The sequence below is a fragment of the Punica granatum genome, chromosome 3 (assembly GCF_007655135.1).
Source record: "Punica granatum isolate Tunisia-2019 chromosome 3, ASM765513v2, whole genome shotgun sequence".
Lineage (NCBI taxonomy): Eukaryota > Viridiplantae > Streptophyta > Magnoliopsida > Myrtales > Lythraceae > Punica > Punica granatum.
Window position 1 is genome coordinate 29,105,690 of NC_045129.1, and position 15,989 is coordinate 29,121,678.

General features: G+C 35.5%; 2 protein-coding genes across 11 annotated transcripts; both read right to left on the bottom strand.

The window, feature by feature from the left end:
* Positions 1-603: 603 nt before the first annotated feature.
* LOC116200071 (endoribonuclease LACTB2-like) lies at positions 604-8,085 on the bottom strand. 10 transcript variants are annotated; one of them, XR_004155653.1, is made up of 14 exons: positions 7,748-8,084; positions 7,495-7,642; positions 7,217-7,371; positions 6,909-7,091; positions 6,578-6,653; positions 6,032-6,109; positions 5,209-5,294; positions 4,482-4,555; positions 3,523-3,568; positions 2,748-2,857; positions 2,080-2,254; positions 1,398-1,508; positions 1,221-1,293; positions 604-1,101 (listed from the first exon to the last, which is right to left on the bottom strand). XR_004155653.1 is itself a non-coding variant. In XM_031530746.1 (14 exons), exons 1-12 carry the CDS (start codon positions 8,015-8,017, stop codon positions 1,425-1,427), a joined length of 1,485 nt encoding a protein of 494 aa, XP_031386606.1. In that variant the 5' UTR covers positions 8,018-8,084; the 3' UTR covers positions 604-1,178; positions 1,277-1,293; positions 1,398-1,424. The 10 variants fall into 10 exon arrangements, 4 of the variants coding, with proteins under 4 accessions (XP_031386606.1, XP_031386605.1, XP_031386604.1 ...); XR_004155651.1 differs by having other exon boundaries at positions 604-1,151; XR_004155652.1 differs by having other exon boundaries at positions 1,221-1,276; positions 7,748-8,083.
* A 5,327-nt stretch (positions 8,086-13,412) lies between these two features.
* LOC116199300 (glycosyltransferase BC10-like) lies at positions 13,413-15,177 on the bottom strand. Its single transcript, XM_031529615.1, has 2 exons — positions 14,380-15,177; positions 13,413-14,303 (listed from the first exon to the last, which is right to left on the bottom strand). Exons 1-2 carry the CDS (start codon positions 14,992-14,994, stop codon positions 13,659-13,661), a joined length of 1,260 nt encoding a protein of 419 aa, XP_031385475.1. The 5' UTR covers positions 14,995-15,177; the 3' UTR covers positions 13,413-13,658.
* Between the last annotated feature and the right edge of the window lie 812 nt (positions 15,178-15,989).

Here is a 15,989-nt window from a genome sequence, read left to right on the forward strand (position 1 = left end):
CTAATGAACAATAATTATTTATGACGAAATATAAAAATAATTAATATCTAACTTTCGACAATATCTATTTATTTTAATAAAGTTTTTGATATCCATTAAATCTGTATTATATCCATATAAAAATTAAATATGAGAAAATTTAGTTTTTCAACACAAAAGAAATATATATTAAAAATAATCGATTTATTGTTCTAAATAGAACAGTTTCTTGACTTCTGGCTATTCAATGAACTATCACCCCAAAAATTATCTTTTGCGTTATAGATCTCTTTATGAAAATTAAAAGTAAATTAAAAAATGAGTCCTGTAGACGATAGACATAATGAATTAATTTTGGTGTTGTAAATGTACAAAAATTATATAAAAAAATGAGTCCTGTATTTTCTTGAAATTCCCACTATTCATCATATATTATTGTATTAGACAACCATATTGAAAACATAATTCGAATTTTTATTAAACACAAATTTCAAAAATAACATAAAATTCAATAGCAGCATGGCCTCTTCATATTTGGTAAGTAAAGATAGATTTGATGCCAGTATAGATGTACTGAAATTGATAGGAGAGACCCATATATATAGTAGCTGAAGAGAAGGAATGTAAATTTAATAAAAGGAAACATAAAACATAATATTTAAAATTTCATAACAATATATGTACTTGGAATGAAAACATATGCACAAACAATTATATATATTTTTATTATAATTTTTAACCATTTATTTGACTCTGGCCTTGAGCTTCAGGACCACTTCCTTTTGCGCAATCACATCCCTAAGTTATACCTTGCATCGAGGTCATGCAGGAAACATCTTCAAATACATATTAAGATAGGATCTGTCCTCTCTAATACATCGAGGTCATGCCGGAAGCATTTTCGCCGTACGGCTTCTTGCACAGTAGCAGCAAAAGGCGCAACAAATTTTGCTTCCATCACGTACAAGACTGTTGGTCCATTTCTTGCCAGCCCAGGTCACAATACTTCCGTTCATAAGCTGACTTTTGTTCATCCATGTTTCTAGCGCAGCATCGATATATCTGACCAGGCATAACTCAGTACCCCAATAGCAGAGCGTGTAATCCATAGTGTCCCTTATGCTAGCGCAGTGGGTAGCCTGATGTAAGCTGCTATGTTGTCTACTCGGCCACTGAGCCCCGGCAAAAATGAGTGCATGCTAAATAATAAACCACACCATAATTTAATAAACTCAACTTACAAATGGTGTTGGGGCGCAGGTTCAGAACTTTGCAATTTTATGGGTAAATTCATAACCTGTGCAATGAGAAACCCTGCATGAGCATCAAACAATTTTTCCTCTTCAAATGGTTCGCTTGTTCAGCGGAATTGCATGGAAGCTAAACATTGAGGCCAGCAGAGTACAAGTATACACGACCTGATATGAGGCAGACTGATCAGTTAATCATAGAGAAGATTTCGCCTCGAACTTGTCCAACTCAGCAGCAAATGAACCGAGACTCCTATTGAATCTCTCGATAGAGAAGCACTGCATAATCCCAATGGATGGGTAAAATTATTAATAAAAGCAAATAGACTTTAAACTATCTTCTTAATGTAGAAACAGAATTCAAACATATGTGCGACCTATGCCATCTGCCGTATCTAATTATCGACAGAATTTAGCAACAAAGCGGAGATCCCACAGCATTTGAAATGGGAGACAACGACAGACATCAATGGTACAGAGATATCAAAGACTAAAGATGATTAATTTGATATTTTAGAATTGCAACACAAAACAGGGCCAGAAACAGTCAGGTAATAATGGAGGTGGTATAATCATTTCCTCTAAGTAGATATTATCCAAAGCACCCTGAATTTCATGAATGCGTAATAATGCAGCTGAACATCAATCAGCTTAATCTGAAGTATCTCAGAAGAGATTATTATCTTCATTCAAACCTCAAAAGCTTTATCAGCAAACAGCAGATAATCCAAACATTTTCAAAAAAACCTACTTCTCTGCCCCAAATAAAGAAAATGTAGAAAGCAAGGGAACGCACTTATTTATCCCAAAAAAGATATAGCTGGGACAGAAAATAAAATTTGAAGCACACCTTCGGTAACTTATCAAGTAGGGCCAGGTGATCCACATGAAGCTTAACATTCCATGAGGCTGGGATCCAGTAACTGTGGTCTATCCGAGAGTATGCCTTCACAACGATCTCAAACAATGTCTCTGCTCCCCTTTCTATGGCTCTAAGGATGGACTTCTCCCTACTTCTGCGATTCCTGAATAAGAAGATTGCCATGAGTAGAATTCTAAGCAGTATTATGTGATAATGATATCAAGGGTAACCATATCCCAGCACAAGAAAAAGGTAAAATCTAATTCCACAAGGTTTTAGCTACAGTAACCATACTCTCCGTTCTCCTTCTCTTAGGCTAAAAGAATGTGATAGTGGTGGAAAGAAGTTCACATATCACATAATTTATGAAGACTTGCCACCAAATATCTCTGCTTCTTTCTTTTTCCCTACGAACTCGCTGAGATTCCAAAACCAAAGATATCATGGAGATTCACGAAAACAAGCAGATAAACTCGTTCAACAAACCTGTCTTTCATGCCATGCGCTCCATGTTGCTCAGCTCATTGAGTAAGATAGATTTTGATCATTATAATTTATTTCCTTCTTGCTTTTCTTGGTAATTAGGATATATTTTCTGTTGCATGTGTCGACAGGGAAATACACAAAGGATGAAGAAATTCACTGAGACTTCATACTTAAGATATCCACAAAGCATGTGCTTTGGCCAAAAACTGACCCTTCCGTGCATAGGGATCAAAGCGTGTGGGGAAAGCTCCATGAACTTGTAAGTCGTCTTGAAGTAGTCCTGCTCAAGCCAAATAAAGTTCGAGTCACTGGTAGCATTTTGCATGAATTCCCCTATTAACTTCAGTGTTTAGAATACCAGGTGCATCAGGATTGCCATTCTAGTGCAATATCAATACGATCAATCGGAGAAGGCTCCATTACAAGTAAAGATCCAGAACAGCATGCAAGTAGATTGAGCAATCTTCCAATCATATAAGGACTATATAGCTTGCCAAGTAACCTCCCTTTGACTTTCAAAATATTTAGAGGATGCTAAACATGTGATTTCTAGAAAATAGACCCATTAAAGCAAGAAGAGATCCCTGTCACTCAATGATGCTCAAATAATTATTTGGAAGCAAACTAAAAAAATATGCCTTTGTTGAGGATTCAATCTGCTGGTTGAAAACTTCCGACTACTGAAATAAATTGCTAATTTCAATGGCTGCCTTCTGTGAGAAGACTTCAACTTGGAACCCATGCTAAAAACTGAACTTTATCGCTGGGGGGAAGGGGGGGTGAAGGGAGGGAGGAAGGGAGGAGTAAAAATTCAAGATGTAACTGATAACTTTTATAACATATGCTTGTCAGATATGACAGGACTTGAACAAAACAGGCAGACCAATACATACAACTCCATCATTATAATTTAAATAAAAGGTATGTAACTCAGGATGCACTTACAGCCATACTTGCACCAGAATAGAGATCCAAAAAAGCGCTTCCTTGTCTGGAATTCACAAACAGATCAGCAAGAAATTCTTGCAAGGATCAGACAAATGCTCAGGAAAACATTATAATTTGTAACGGAACAAAAGCTACACCAAAACTTATCCGAAAATTTTTTAAAAAATATATATACCAAGGAAATAAATGGAATTAAAGCCTCAGAAGTTGCTTTAGGAAATCTTGCATGCTACTCTGATTTGCCTCAATTATATACCAAGGAAATAAGTGGAATTAAAGCCTCAGAAGTTGCTTTAGAAAATCTTGCATGCTACTCTGATTTGCCTCAATTATATCCATCGATCTTGTTAAATACATGGACAAGGAAGCAAATAAAAACTGCTAAACTTGAGGTCATCTTCTGACAACTCCTTTGCATGTTATTGCACATAATCGTAATATAAACTTCAACCATAGCAACGAGATATCAGTGTCTTACAGACTTCAACCAAGAGTTCTTACTGCTTATCTATTATTGCCTTTAGAATCTTCTCCAACTATCAGTAAAACTTAACTAACTCCAACATTTTCAGATACTTGCACTATGAGAAGCCTAAATAACAAATTCCTGTTTTCCTATTGCATTCCAATTCTATGTTAACAAGACTACTGTAGATTGACATTAAATCAATACCTTTCTGTTGTTCAGTCCAAAACTGTTGTGCCACACTCAATCAAATCATAAGCTAGTCAAAACATTCAGGAAATTAATATCATTATCAGGTGACTCTAATAACTCTTATTCTGAAAATACCTCCGAGCGGAGACATAAGTGACAGTTTTTCATTTTATTTAAAAAAAAAATATTCGGGCGAATGCATGTGTTAACACTGGCATTAATGTGTTAAAACAGGAAGCGAATATTCAACTAGGATCTAGTTCCATGAAAAGATGGTGTCCTGTTCTAGGAATCTTACCCAACACAATGATCACCTACAATCAGTGATCTAGTACTGTTGTGTAGAAGTGCCAAATGACCATCTGTATGTCCCTGAATTGAAAGCAAGTTGTCTTTAGTTGTGGGAAGACTATAGTATAAAGCAGAAAGATTTTATAAAATTTATAATAAGGTACGTAACTATGTCTTTACTTTAGCTGGTCTTTTAAGAGTGTGTTTGGGACGAGGAAGCTGGAGGGATTTGGGGGGAAAGGGGTCTCCCTTGTTTGGGAGAGTTCCTTGAGGGAGAGAAAAGGCAATGGAGGGTGACCACTCTCCTCCCGTTTCTCTCCATTGTGAGAATGTACCAAACCTCCAAATTGGGTGACTATTGAGTTATTAATATATCACTCCCCTCCTCACTCAACCTCCCTACAAAATTTTCTCAATGCTCTCCTCTCCTCTCCTCTCCTCTCCCCTTTCCTTTCTTTAATTACTGCCAAACAAGTGCTGCTATATTCCCTCCTTTTTCTCTCCTTTCCTCTCCCTCCCTCTCCTCCTCCCCCTCTCCTCTCCACTCCCTTGCTAGAACACTCCCAACATAGTGTAAGTGAAAAGAACTCTATATGGTAGGCAAAAATAACTACCATGTCTTTCCTTGGTATAAACGCCTGTGAAACTGAAATTGCTATCATCATAAATAATCTAGTTGCAAAAATGTAACCATATATCTTCTGCCCATCAATATTTGTAAGACTGTAAATTACCGGTGCAAATATGATACTCAATCTTTGCCCTCCAACACATATATCTTCTGATCCAGAAACAAATGTATAAGCCGAATTCCAATCATCTGTCATCACATTATCCAATCTTCAGGATTAGATATTCACATATGGATAGATAAGTACACGGTGAACACACTAATTAGAAACAGTCACAGGGGTTCAGCATATTGGATTTTCAAGATCCCATCAAATGGACTGACATCTTCTGATAGGTGAAAACTTGCAAGCTAACAGAACGAGCCTACAGGTTGCCGGTCCTTCACAAAATACAATGACAGGAGAAAAGGCCTCCAAAGATTATGCTAATGCTTCAAAGCTACATGGTGTGGGATATTAACCAATATTGATCAATCCCAAAAGAGCACAATTATTTAGCCCAATGCTGTAGGATATGTATATCCAACATCATTGCACTCTATCAACAGATGTGATATCTATATCTATAAAAATATTAAATCAGATTCCTTCAAATGAGGAGCTCCCATCGAAACTTCTCTTTTCAAAATCCTTCACTCAATGAAGAACGTTTCACATAACAAAACAATTTACGCAATATATCTCACATTTAAATTTCTGCTCACATTAATGTAAAGATAATCCAAGAGACTTGACTATTATTTGCGTTAGCACCACAAGAGGATATATACTATTGTTAACAATTCACATTTATGTATCTTGTTGCAGGGGCACTGACTATTATTATAAAAAGAAAAGGCAAAAGAACATGATGTACGAGTGGGATTTACAGTGGCAAATTGCGTAGCTGTCCAGTTGCTGTAGACAATAGTTCAATAACCATCACCTTTATGAATATGAGACATGGTGTTTTTATGTGCTAATAGGATGGCGTCAGGATTTGTTTTTTGGATAACCGAGAGCCCTGAAGCAAGAGCAAGAAAATTATTAGTTAGACTATCTCCCCAAACAGCTCACAAGCAGAATTACTTGAAGATGCAAAGCATTCAGTTATCACTATAACCAATTACAGACAGATGCTTCTAACTAATACTAATAGATGCGTAAATCCCTCTTTAAGTGAGCAACACAGACATTGGACCTAATGTTCCTGCAAAGAATACTTAGTACCTGCTGTCCATACAGAGTCTTAACAATCCAAATTTATGACATGGACAGTTAAAATTCAAAGAAAATAGTTAACCATGAGAATCCCTATATTCTCTAATTTCACACTTGAACTGCATCCCACTTCAAAGATGCTTTCCTGTGAAACAATCTGAACTCACATTATTATCAGCCAGAAATGTCTTTGAAGGTTGACAAGAAAAAGATGACAATGTATTTATTATTAAGAAACAGTCATATTGGGAGCACTATCATACAAACTTACCATTAATATGATCACGGTGATGGTGGGTGGCAAAAACGATCAATCTTCTTGGCAAAGCAGCCACGATTTCCCTGAGCTGGTTATATATACAAGACGGACATATGCTTCAATACATATACCACAAGCTAAAATGAACTGAAGTTGTAGGTAGGGCCAATTTAAGCATATACTTCGGGCTAAAAGTACCACTAGAGTAAATACTTTGATGTGTTTCCCCACAAGTTAGTCAAAAAGCCTGCTTCCCAGTTATTTGCAACTGACATTTACTGAAATCATGGTGCAAGCGCAATGTACATATTGGCATTAGAGAGGTGAGTGGTAACAGCAATACCTCTTCAAGAGATTCGGATCGGCATCCCGGATCCACTATTAGGGCATCACCGGAAGCGACAAAACTACCGTCTTTGCATTCCCCTGAATCATTTTCAGGAGCAAACACGACCAAATTTGTGGTGTGAAAAGGCTTTGCTGTCTTACTTCTCATTGGGATAACAACAACACCGGGAGGGTACTCCTGAATGTACAAAAAAGAGCCAAAATACTCAAGATTAAGCCCTTTCGAGTGCAGATTGTATGAAGCAGATCTGAAGGTTATTACTTGTGAGAAGTTCAGAGAAGAAAGCACCATTGGAACCAGACCTGAAATCTTAAGGTTGATGGCACTTGAAATTTTGTTGGTTCTGTGGATTCATTTATTAGACCAATAACGGCCAAGAGTCCAACTCGAACACCACCCGGTTTCACATTCACAAGCCATTCCCGACAAGTATGTATAGACATCCATTTACAATGCTCTGCAAAGAAAAGTCGCATCATATCACAAAACATTTTCATTTAGATTTAGGGGATGATGGGCGCATCATAATAAAGAAAAAGAAAAAGAGAAAGAGAAAAAGTTCAGAATTGCGTTCACAGACCTCGTAAAATCGTGTTTTTGTCCAGCAATTTCGCCTCAACAAACGCGAAATTGATAGGTGGCCCTGGTCCAAACTCTGCTTCTTCCACACACTTGAAGAACTTCCAGTCCCCCAAGTCGGCAACCCCTAACCCAACACGCCCCATAACCTGTCGGTACCATGAAAGATCACTGTATTGAAACTCAGGATCCCCAAAAACAACAGAGGGCGGGAGAGACGGCAAATCAGGAACCTTCAATCACACACAAAATACCGAAATCAAAGCAGAGTTCAGGTCGAATTGTCTCAAGTCGATCTTCTCCGAACAGAGTTCTACGCCTTGCACCAGAATCGGAGGCTCGACCACTCCTGCTGCGATGGGGTTCAATTCAGCGGTAGAGGGCAAGTCCCAGAGATCAGAGTCGGAGTAGAGGTCGTAGTCCTCCCCTTCCTCGAACTTCGGGGGCCGCGGCTGTCTGTAGAGGAGGAATTCAGCGTCGTTAGAGGGGTTTCTGAAGATCACCCCGAGCTTGTGAGCCGCCATTGGTGGCGTACGTCTGAGAGGGCAAATGGATAAATGCCACAACCAGAAGGCTGGGAGTTGATGCTTCTAAATTCAACCGTTAGGTGAACAGGTTTAATCAAAGATTTTTTTTTATTAATGTATTTCTTTTCTTTTTCCCATGGATGAAAGCAAATTATCTTAAAAATGATTAGGAAATATAGCCCATCATCTTAAAGAATCTATTATATCTACTTTGATATTTAAGTAAAAGAGCTAATCTAAATCCAAACCCAATTACTATCTCTTTTATAAACATAACCAAAAATGAAAATTATTAGAATTACACTCTCCCAAAATTATTTTGCTTATATTCACCCAAAGAAAAATTATTTTTGTTTATAGTCCTTAACGCTTCCGTACGTTGTAAGAGTAACTTTTTAAAATTTAAAAAATTATTTTAGAAAATACAAAATAAAAAGGGCAAATTACACTAGTGGTCTAAAATATTTTATAAATATTTCATTATGATTCAATTTTTTTTTCGCTATATGATGATACAAAATGTTTCAAAATTGGTACAAATCGTCAATTGACCCTAACGCTGTTAACATTTTGCTGACGTGGCGCATCCTATGTGTCACTTTTGTTACGTGGAACCAATCATAGTGCGCCACATCATTTAAGAGAAAATAAAATTTTAAAAAGTCCAAAAAAATACAAAAAAATAGTAAAAATTTAGAAAAAAATAAAAAAAATATTTTAAAATATTGAAAATTTTAAAATTATTTTTAAAATTTAAAAAAAAAATTAAAAATTAAATTTTAATATTAAAATTATTTTTAATTTAAAATCATAAAAATTATTTTAAATTTTAAATTTTAAATTTAAATTAAAAGTTTAAAATTATTTTTAAAAGTTTTTAAAATTTAAAATTATTTTTAAAATTATTTTAGAATTATTTTTAAAAGTTTTAAAATTTTTAAATTTTTAGAATTATTTAAAATTTTTCGGCCACGTCAGCGTCGGCTTGACGGCGTCAAGTTCGAGTTGACGGTTTGTACCATCATGAAACAATTTTGAAACATTTTGTACCATCATGTAGCGAAAAAAAAATTTTGGACCATAATAAAATATTTGTAAAATATTTTAGTCCACCAGTGCAATTTACCCAAATAAAAAAGTGGAAAGGAGTTAGCGGTGGTGGTAAGGGGTCCATAATCTACCCACCCACACCGGGATTTGGTAAATTGTTATAAGCGAAAAAAGTAGGATAAGCTGGCCACTGTCTGAATAAGGCTGTCATTACTTGTAATAACATAGTGCTCCACTAATGTCTACTTGCCCTACATCTATTATTTTGTATGTTTTCCTACATTTTTTTAATGTTATTGAATTTTTAGTCCTTTTAAAGAAATTAATGAAAAGCGGGTGAAAAAATATGAAAAATGAAAAATTTAATGGAAAATAGAAAACTTCACAAAAAACACATAAGCGGCTACAAACAAAACAAATTTGAAAGTACGTGCTTCTTTTTCTAACTACTTTAGTTTTCGGTTATATTTAAAAATGTGCATTAGTATAGATTTTTTTTTCCTTAACTAACCCTCTGGAAAATTTCTCTTAAATGTTTCAGTACATGTTTAGGAGTTCTACGGTTCTAACATAATTTTTGTAATGATCAAAATCTCTACTAAAAATAAAATTAGGTATTTGTAATTTTGAGGAACTTTGCCTTTAAGTTTCTTATATACATTATATTTTATTATGTTTACCATTCTTTTTGGAGATAGAAGAAATCGATAGTCGCCTCATTCAGAACATAATATGTTATATATAATGCTTCATCTGTAACAATAAAGGTTGATTTATGAAAATTCTATGACGGTTAATAAAGAGAAAAATATGAAAAACATATAAACCCTAAAAACCTAAAATTGAAGCATAACTCAGAAAACTTCACAAAAAAAATCATCTAAATTTATGGAAAAGAAAAACAACCACTCGCTTTCCCTTGAAAACAAAAGGGTAAGGAAGGACTTTGATGGGGTGTGTGTTTTATATGAAAAATGTTTAATGTTTTTTCATTTTCTTATTTAATTTCCGAGTAGATTTCTATTGCTAAATATGTGAAATCATATATTATTATATTATACTATTATATTTTATTATATTATATAAAACCTTTAAAACTCGTCCGTCTCATGGTGGTGGCAGCCATCACCATCCTTTAAAAAAAACTAGATTAATTCACCAGTACATTGTACGCGTCCAAAATCTTTAAACAATAATTTTTAGATTTTATTTATTCTTATTATTGTTATATTATCAAAAATTACAGAGACTTATAATCATAATCATACTCATAATGTGTATCAATTTAATGATATAGTTATTTCTAGCAAAATTTCGAGTAATCAATGAGGAAATATAGGCATATTAATATATCAAAGTAAAAGATAATTCCTTATAAAAGAATTTTAGAGAAGATGGTGAAATTTCAAAAATTGAAAATAAAGAACCAAATGAAAATAAAATTAGAAAAATTGATATATATCTTTTTATAAAAAAAATTTGGATCCTGGTATAAAGGTAAATAAAGATAATATTTTGTTATTAGAAAAACTTATTTTTAGTGGCAAAACACTAAAAATCTTGAAGTATATTTGAACGTTTGCATTGACTATTATTTAGAATGTAGATGTAAATATATGATACAATTATGCATATAATATGTACTAATAATGAAACATGTTCATTTTAAAGACTCTATTACATAATCAATATTCTTTATTATATATATACCTATGTACCATACTGACTAACTATTGGTAAAAGTTTTTTTTTTTTTAATTATGAACAAAGAAAAGACAAAATGACTTTTAAAATATTAGGAAATTCTTGGGACTAGTCACAAAATTTTCAAACGATTGCTTAAGTACAAAACATTTATTCTTATCGTACAAGAGTTTTGAGTTTTGTACAAAATTGAAAACTCTTGTACACAAGAGTAAATATTTTGTACTTGGGGATGACTGAATTTTCAATTGACTGAACTTAAGCATTGTCCTTAGAATATTTTATTGTAAAATTTTTATGAATGACACATGGCTAAAGGAACGATTCCCTTGGAACTCTCCTTTAGCTTAATGTATAGATTATATTAATATTAATTTTTTATTTCTTCATTAAGTAATATTTGACATGTTCTGACTTTTTCAATGAAATACAGGAGCAGTACTAGCCTATGCTTAAGAGTAGTCCTTGTTTAGTCGGTGTGTTTGGCCGTGACTATGAGATACTTTATTTAGAATGTAGGTGTAAATATATGATACAATTATGCATATAATATGTACTAATAATGAAACATGTTCATTTTAAAGACTCTATTACATAATCAATATTCTTTATTATATATATACCTATGTACCATACTGACTAACTATTGGTAAAAGTTTTTTCTTTTTTCTTTTTAATTATGAACAAAGAAAAGACAAAATGACTTTTAAAATATTAGGAAATTCTTGGGACTAGTCACAAAATTTTCAAACGATTGCTTAAGTACAAAACATTTATTCTTATCGTATAAGAGTTTTGAGTTTTGTACAAAATGGAAAACTCTTGTACACAAGAGTAAATGTTTTGTACTTGGGGATGACTGAATTTTAAGTTGAATGAACTCAAGCATTGTCCTTAGAATATTTTATTGTAAAATTTTTATGAATGACACATGGCTAAAGGAACGATTCCCTTGGAACTCTCCTTTAGCTTAATGTATAGATTATATTAATATTAATTTTTTATTTCTTCATTAAGTAATATTTGACATGTTCTGACTTTTTCAATGAAATACAAGAGCAGTACTAGCCTATGCTTAAGAGTAGTCCTTGTTTAGACGGTGCTTTGGCCGTGACTACGAGATACTTTTAACGAGTTTCGAACCCTACATCACATTAGCTATGATTGAGACTAGTTACCTAGCGAATTGGCCGCGAATAAGAGATGATTTTAATGCATTTCAACCTCTATGATGTAAGTAACATTCCTTACTTCAAATTGACGGGACTATTTAAGACCTATTATATTGTGATCATGCTTTTTCTAATTAGAAGTATTGAAAATTTAAACTAAACATTTTTTGCTGAATGAATTTAAACTAAAAGTAACAAGTAAAAATATTAGCTTAACACCATACTACATATTAATTAAGTATAATCCTTTTAAAAGTTAAGATTGAATTTATAATTTCTACACACATAATTACTTCTACCGTTAGTTAATTATAATTTATATTTTTGTTACGACATAAACTTATATGATAAATCAAAATATTGACAAAATATTTTTCCCATTCGCGGCAGCACGCGGGTGTACGTTTCTTTAAAAGAACATCTGGTGCTTGCTTGATAGTAATGAATGGAGGAGCGGATGGATCGAACGCATTTTGTATGATTGATTCCATACCATATCCTCTCCATTGTATACCAAACATGACCATCTAATTTTAAGTCAGAAGTAGACGCATGCACGACATCAGCGATGGGATCAAGCCCATTACTATCCTTCGCGTATGGGCCATAGCCCATATACCTGAAAAATCATATGATCATTTTGCCCCCATTTGTGCCTTATGTGACAATTTTGCCCCCACTTACACCTATAAATAAAGGCCTCAGGAGGCTTAGGGGGCATCAAGAAAACTATCGCCCAAGTCCCCCATCAAGGGCCTTAGTTCTCTGATCGATACGACCCTAACTTCCTAACGTATAGTCACCATTTTGCCTCGCCAATCTTAAAACAAATTAAAGATAGGAGACTGCGCTGAGGGGGCCAAAAAAACAAAAAGAAAGTGATTTAATATAGTGACACTAGTTATGGTGGATAAAGATAACATGGATTCATGTTGTACTTTTAATGCCTTTTAATGTCCTCTCAACCTTTAGTTAAGCTCATTGACCTCTTTTGTAATTAAAAAAATTTAAAAGAAATTACGTTACAAGATGTACCATTTATTAAAAGTAAAAAAGATGTATCAATGTGGAAAAATTTTATTATGAGAGAGATTAACTTTTTAGTGGGCTAACTCGGATCGAACTGAATTAGGCAGACTTATGGCTCATTAGACCTCCAAACACTAGAGTAGACAAAAAAAAAAGAGTAAAAGAGAAAGGCGTCTTGCCTACCAAAAAAAAAAACCAAAGAGAATAGGCGTTTAATGCAGTAGTGCTATTCAAGATCAATTCTCAATTCTCATTAGTGTAACTTGTTGGGCCCTTTTATTCCATAATAGGCGGACATCATGACTAGTCACGTATAGTTCGTCAGACAAATGGCTTAGCGTGCACCACTAAATATTCGGAAATTGAATGTGTTTGAACTAATCTAGGTTCGAACATGATCGACCCACTAAAGAATGAAATTCTTCAAATCGTGGATTTTCTCTATTTACAAAAGTCAAACTCAAGATCTTAATTCAAGATGAATAAATGCCGAATCATCTTGAATAAATGCCGAATCATATGAATCCATCCTTGTTAGTTCTAAGTTTTTTTTCCCCCCAATTATCAGTCTTTGTCTTTCTTTTTTCCTATTTTCGTCAACACGGCATAATGAGTTATTTCAGCAAGGGGGAAAAGAAAAAAAAAAAAAAAGATAATTACTGTTGTGAACATGTGCGTTTCTTTTAAGGATCGAACCCAAGCAGTTGAGGAGCAATCCTCATAAGAGGCTCAAGTGTGCTTGGATGAAACTTCCTAGCGAAAAGAAAGCACATTGAGGTCTGCAGACCATTGTAAGTACAATTAGACCCAAACCGGACCCGATCCAGGAAGGCTTCGGAAACATCTCTCCTCCTAAATAACGTCGGATGAGAGCCTCCTCTAGACCAATCGACCCAAGTGATGCACCTATTTGAGTTCATGCTAGGTAGAGTCTTTGTCACTAAGGTAGGCACGTAATGTTCATCCATGTAACATGGAGGGCCACAATGCTCCCGGAACACGTTATAGTAGGTTTGATCCGAGACGACCTCGACCGCGACCTTCCGCTGAATTTCGAACCATTGAGAGCCCTTCCGCCAGTCAGAGAGGGATATGATGGGCCACATCTGCTTTCTGTACCGACCGCGACCCATGGGCCTCGGGTCATCAAACGATCCAAGGAAACTCTGGTTCGAGTTTATGAGGTAAGAGTAGACCGTGGTGAAGTTGAACAGGGGGATGCAGGCCTCTGAGAGAAGCACGAAACGCTCATTCGAGAAGTCGAGGAGTCCGTTCGCTAGAAGCCTCCTCTCGGCATCGATCATCGAAGCCCTTCCCCATTGTACTTCCTGCAAAACTAGAACCGACTTAAAATCATTTATATGCCTGAAGTACCAATTCTAAAGGAAGAAGGGATATCCAAACCTTGCTCGGAATCCTCCGCCCGAAAAACACTGAGGACTCAGGCGGTTCTTCGTTGAATTCGGGCGATGTGTGTAAATATATCGAATAAAGCCCCTCATGCCTCTTGAAGAACTTCTCCCAGAGAGGTCCCAGCGGCAGTCTCCCCCTAGTCAAGAACATGAACGCCACCTTCGGAGTCCGATTGAACGGGTACTCCTGGATCTGTGGGACCATTGAGGCCTGCCACATCAGCTCCTGGTCTGTCATGGAATGCCATGCCGCCCTCGGAGCCATCCACTCTCGAACGGATTGTTGAGGAGGCAATACCGAAACGCTGCCGGTGCAATTTGAACAATATGGGGGCAAACATGGAGGACAACTATTAACAATACGAGGGATATAGAGTTGCTCTTCTGATGATGCGAAGTACGTTTTCATGTGACCATGGAAGTAGGATCCAAGAGTAAACACAAAGAAGATCGTTGAGAGGCAGAGAGTTGCCGAGATTGTGACTCGAATAACCTTGTCTCCGCCTCTCCTAAACCGGATGGCGATTTCTTCCGCTGATGCAGTTACTTCTGCAGGCTTCATGATTCTTGAATCTGCTAATTTTGTCTGAAGAGCCGAGACAAGCATTCTTGGGTGTGTCCATATATATATATATAAGCTTAGTGTTACATATATAGTTTATTGGCTTAAGGCAAAGGTTAAGGATGCCTTTCCATGTTTATATATGAAATGGGCCAAAAACGTTGATGGTCACATGGGAAGTGCCCTTGAACTGAGATATCGTTTATGTATTGAACAGAGACATTGTTTATCTAATAACAAATCAAACTAGAGTAGAAATGATTGCAACTATCATCATTATACGGTCGGTGCATTTTTTACTAAATTATTATTCTTATTTTCATGAATTTGACATCCTACTTCATGCATTATTCTAAATGCAAAATCACTAAAACGTAATTCACCAAAACAAGAAAAAAAAAATTCACTGAAAAGTAACTACGAGGGCTGACTATATTTCTCCGGCTGGATTTCAAATGAGAAGTTTGGTCCATACAAATGATGATATTTGTATAGAACGATGATTTCTTATTTAAATTTTTAGTCTTTTTATATTTTCATCCACAGATATTTCTGACGAGGCTCGGTCGCATGAATTGATCTCTCATTTCTAGACTGAATCCATGATCTTCTATCTCGCAAGCTCGATTCCTATCTTGTGGATGTACAAAATCTCCTCCGGCCTCATTCTTGCACATTGCGGATATAGTTGATGACCGATCTTTGGCTCGAATATTGATCCGCATGCCGTTTGCTGATCCATCTTCTATCTCCAATTTTGGCCCTTTTTAATTAAGTCACCAGCTTATCGTAAATTCACATCCCAATTATTTGCAGTAATTCGTAATGTTTGTACTGATCAACCCCTTGATCAAAGATCAGTTCATGACGGTGAAAGCGGAAAGTGTAGAGGGAACAGACTCGAAATCAATCGACTGCTGGGAAGAAAAAATGGTCGATGTCGGCAGGAGGGAAAGGCGTCGAAGGTGGAGGCATCGTTGTCGGAGATGGGAGGAGCTGGTCGAAGATGCAAAGGCACGGGTGGGCAGCGGAGGGGCAAG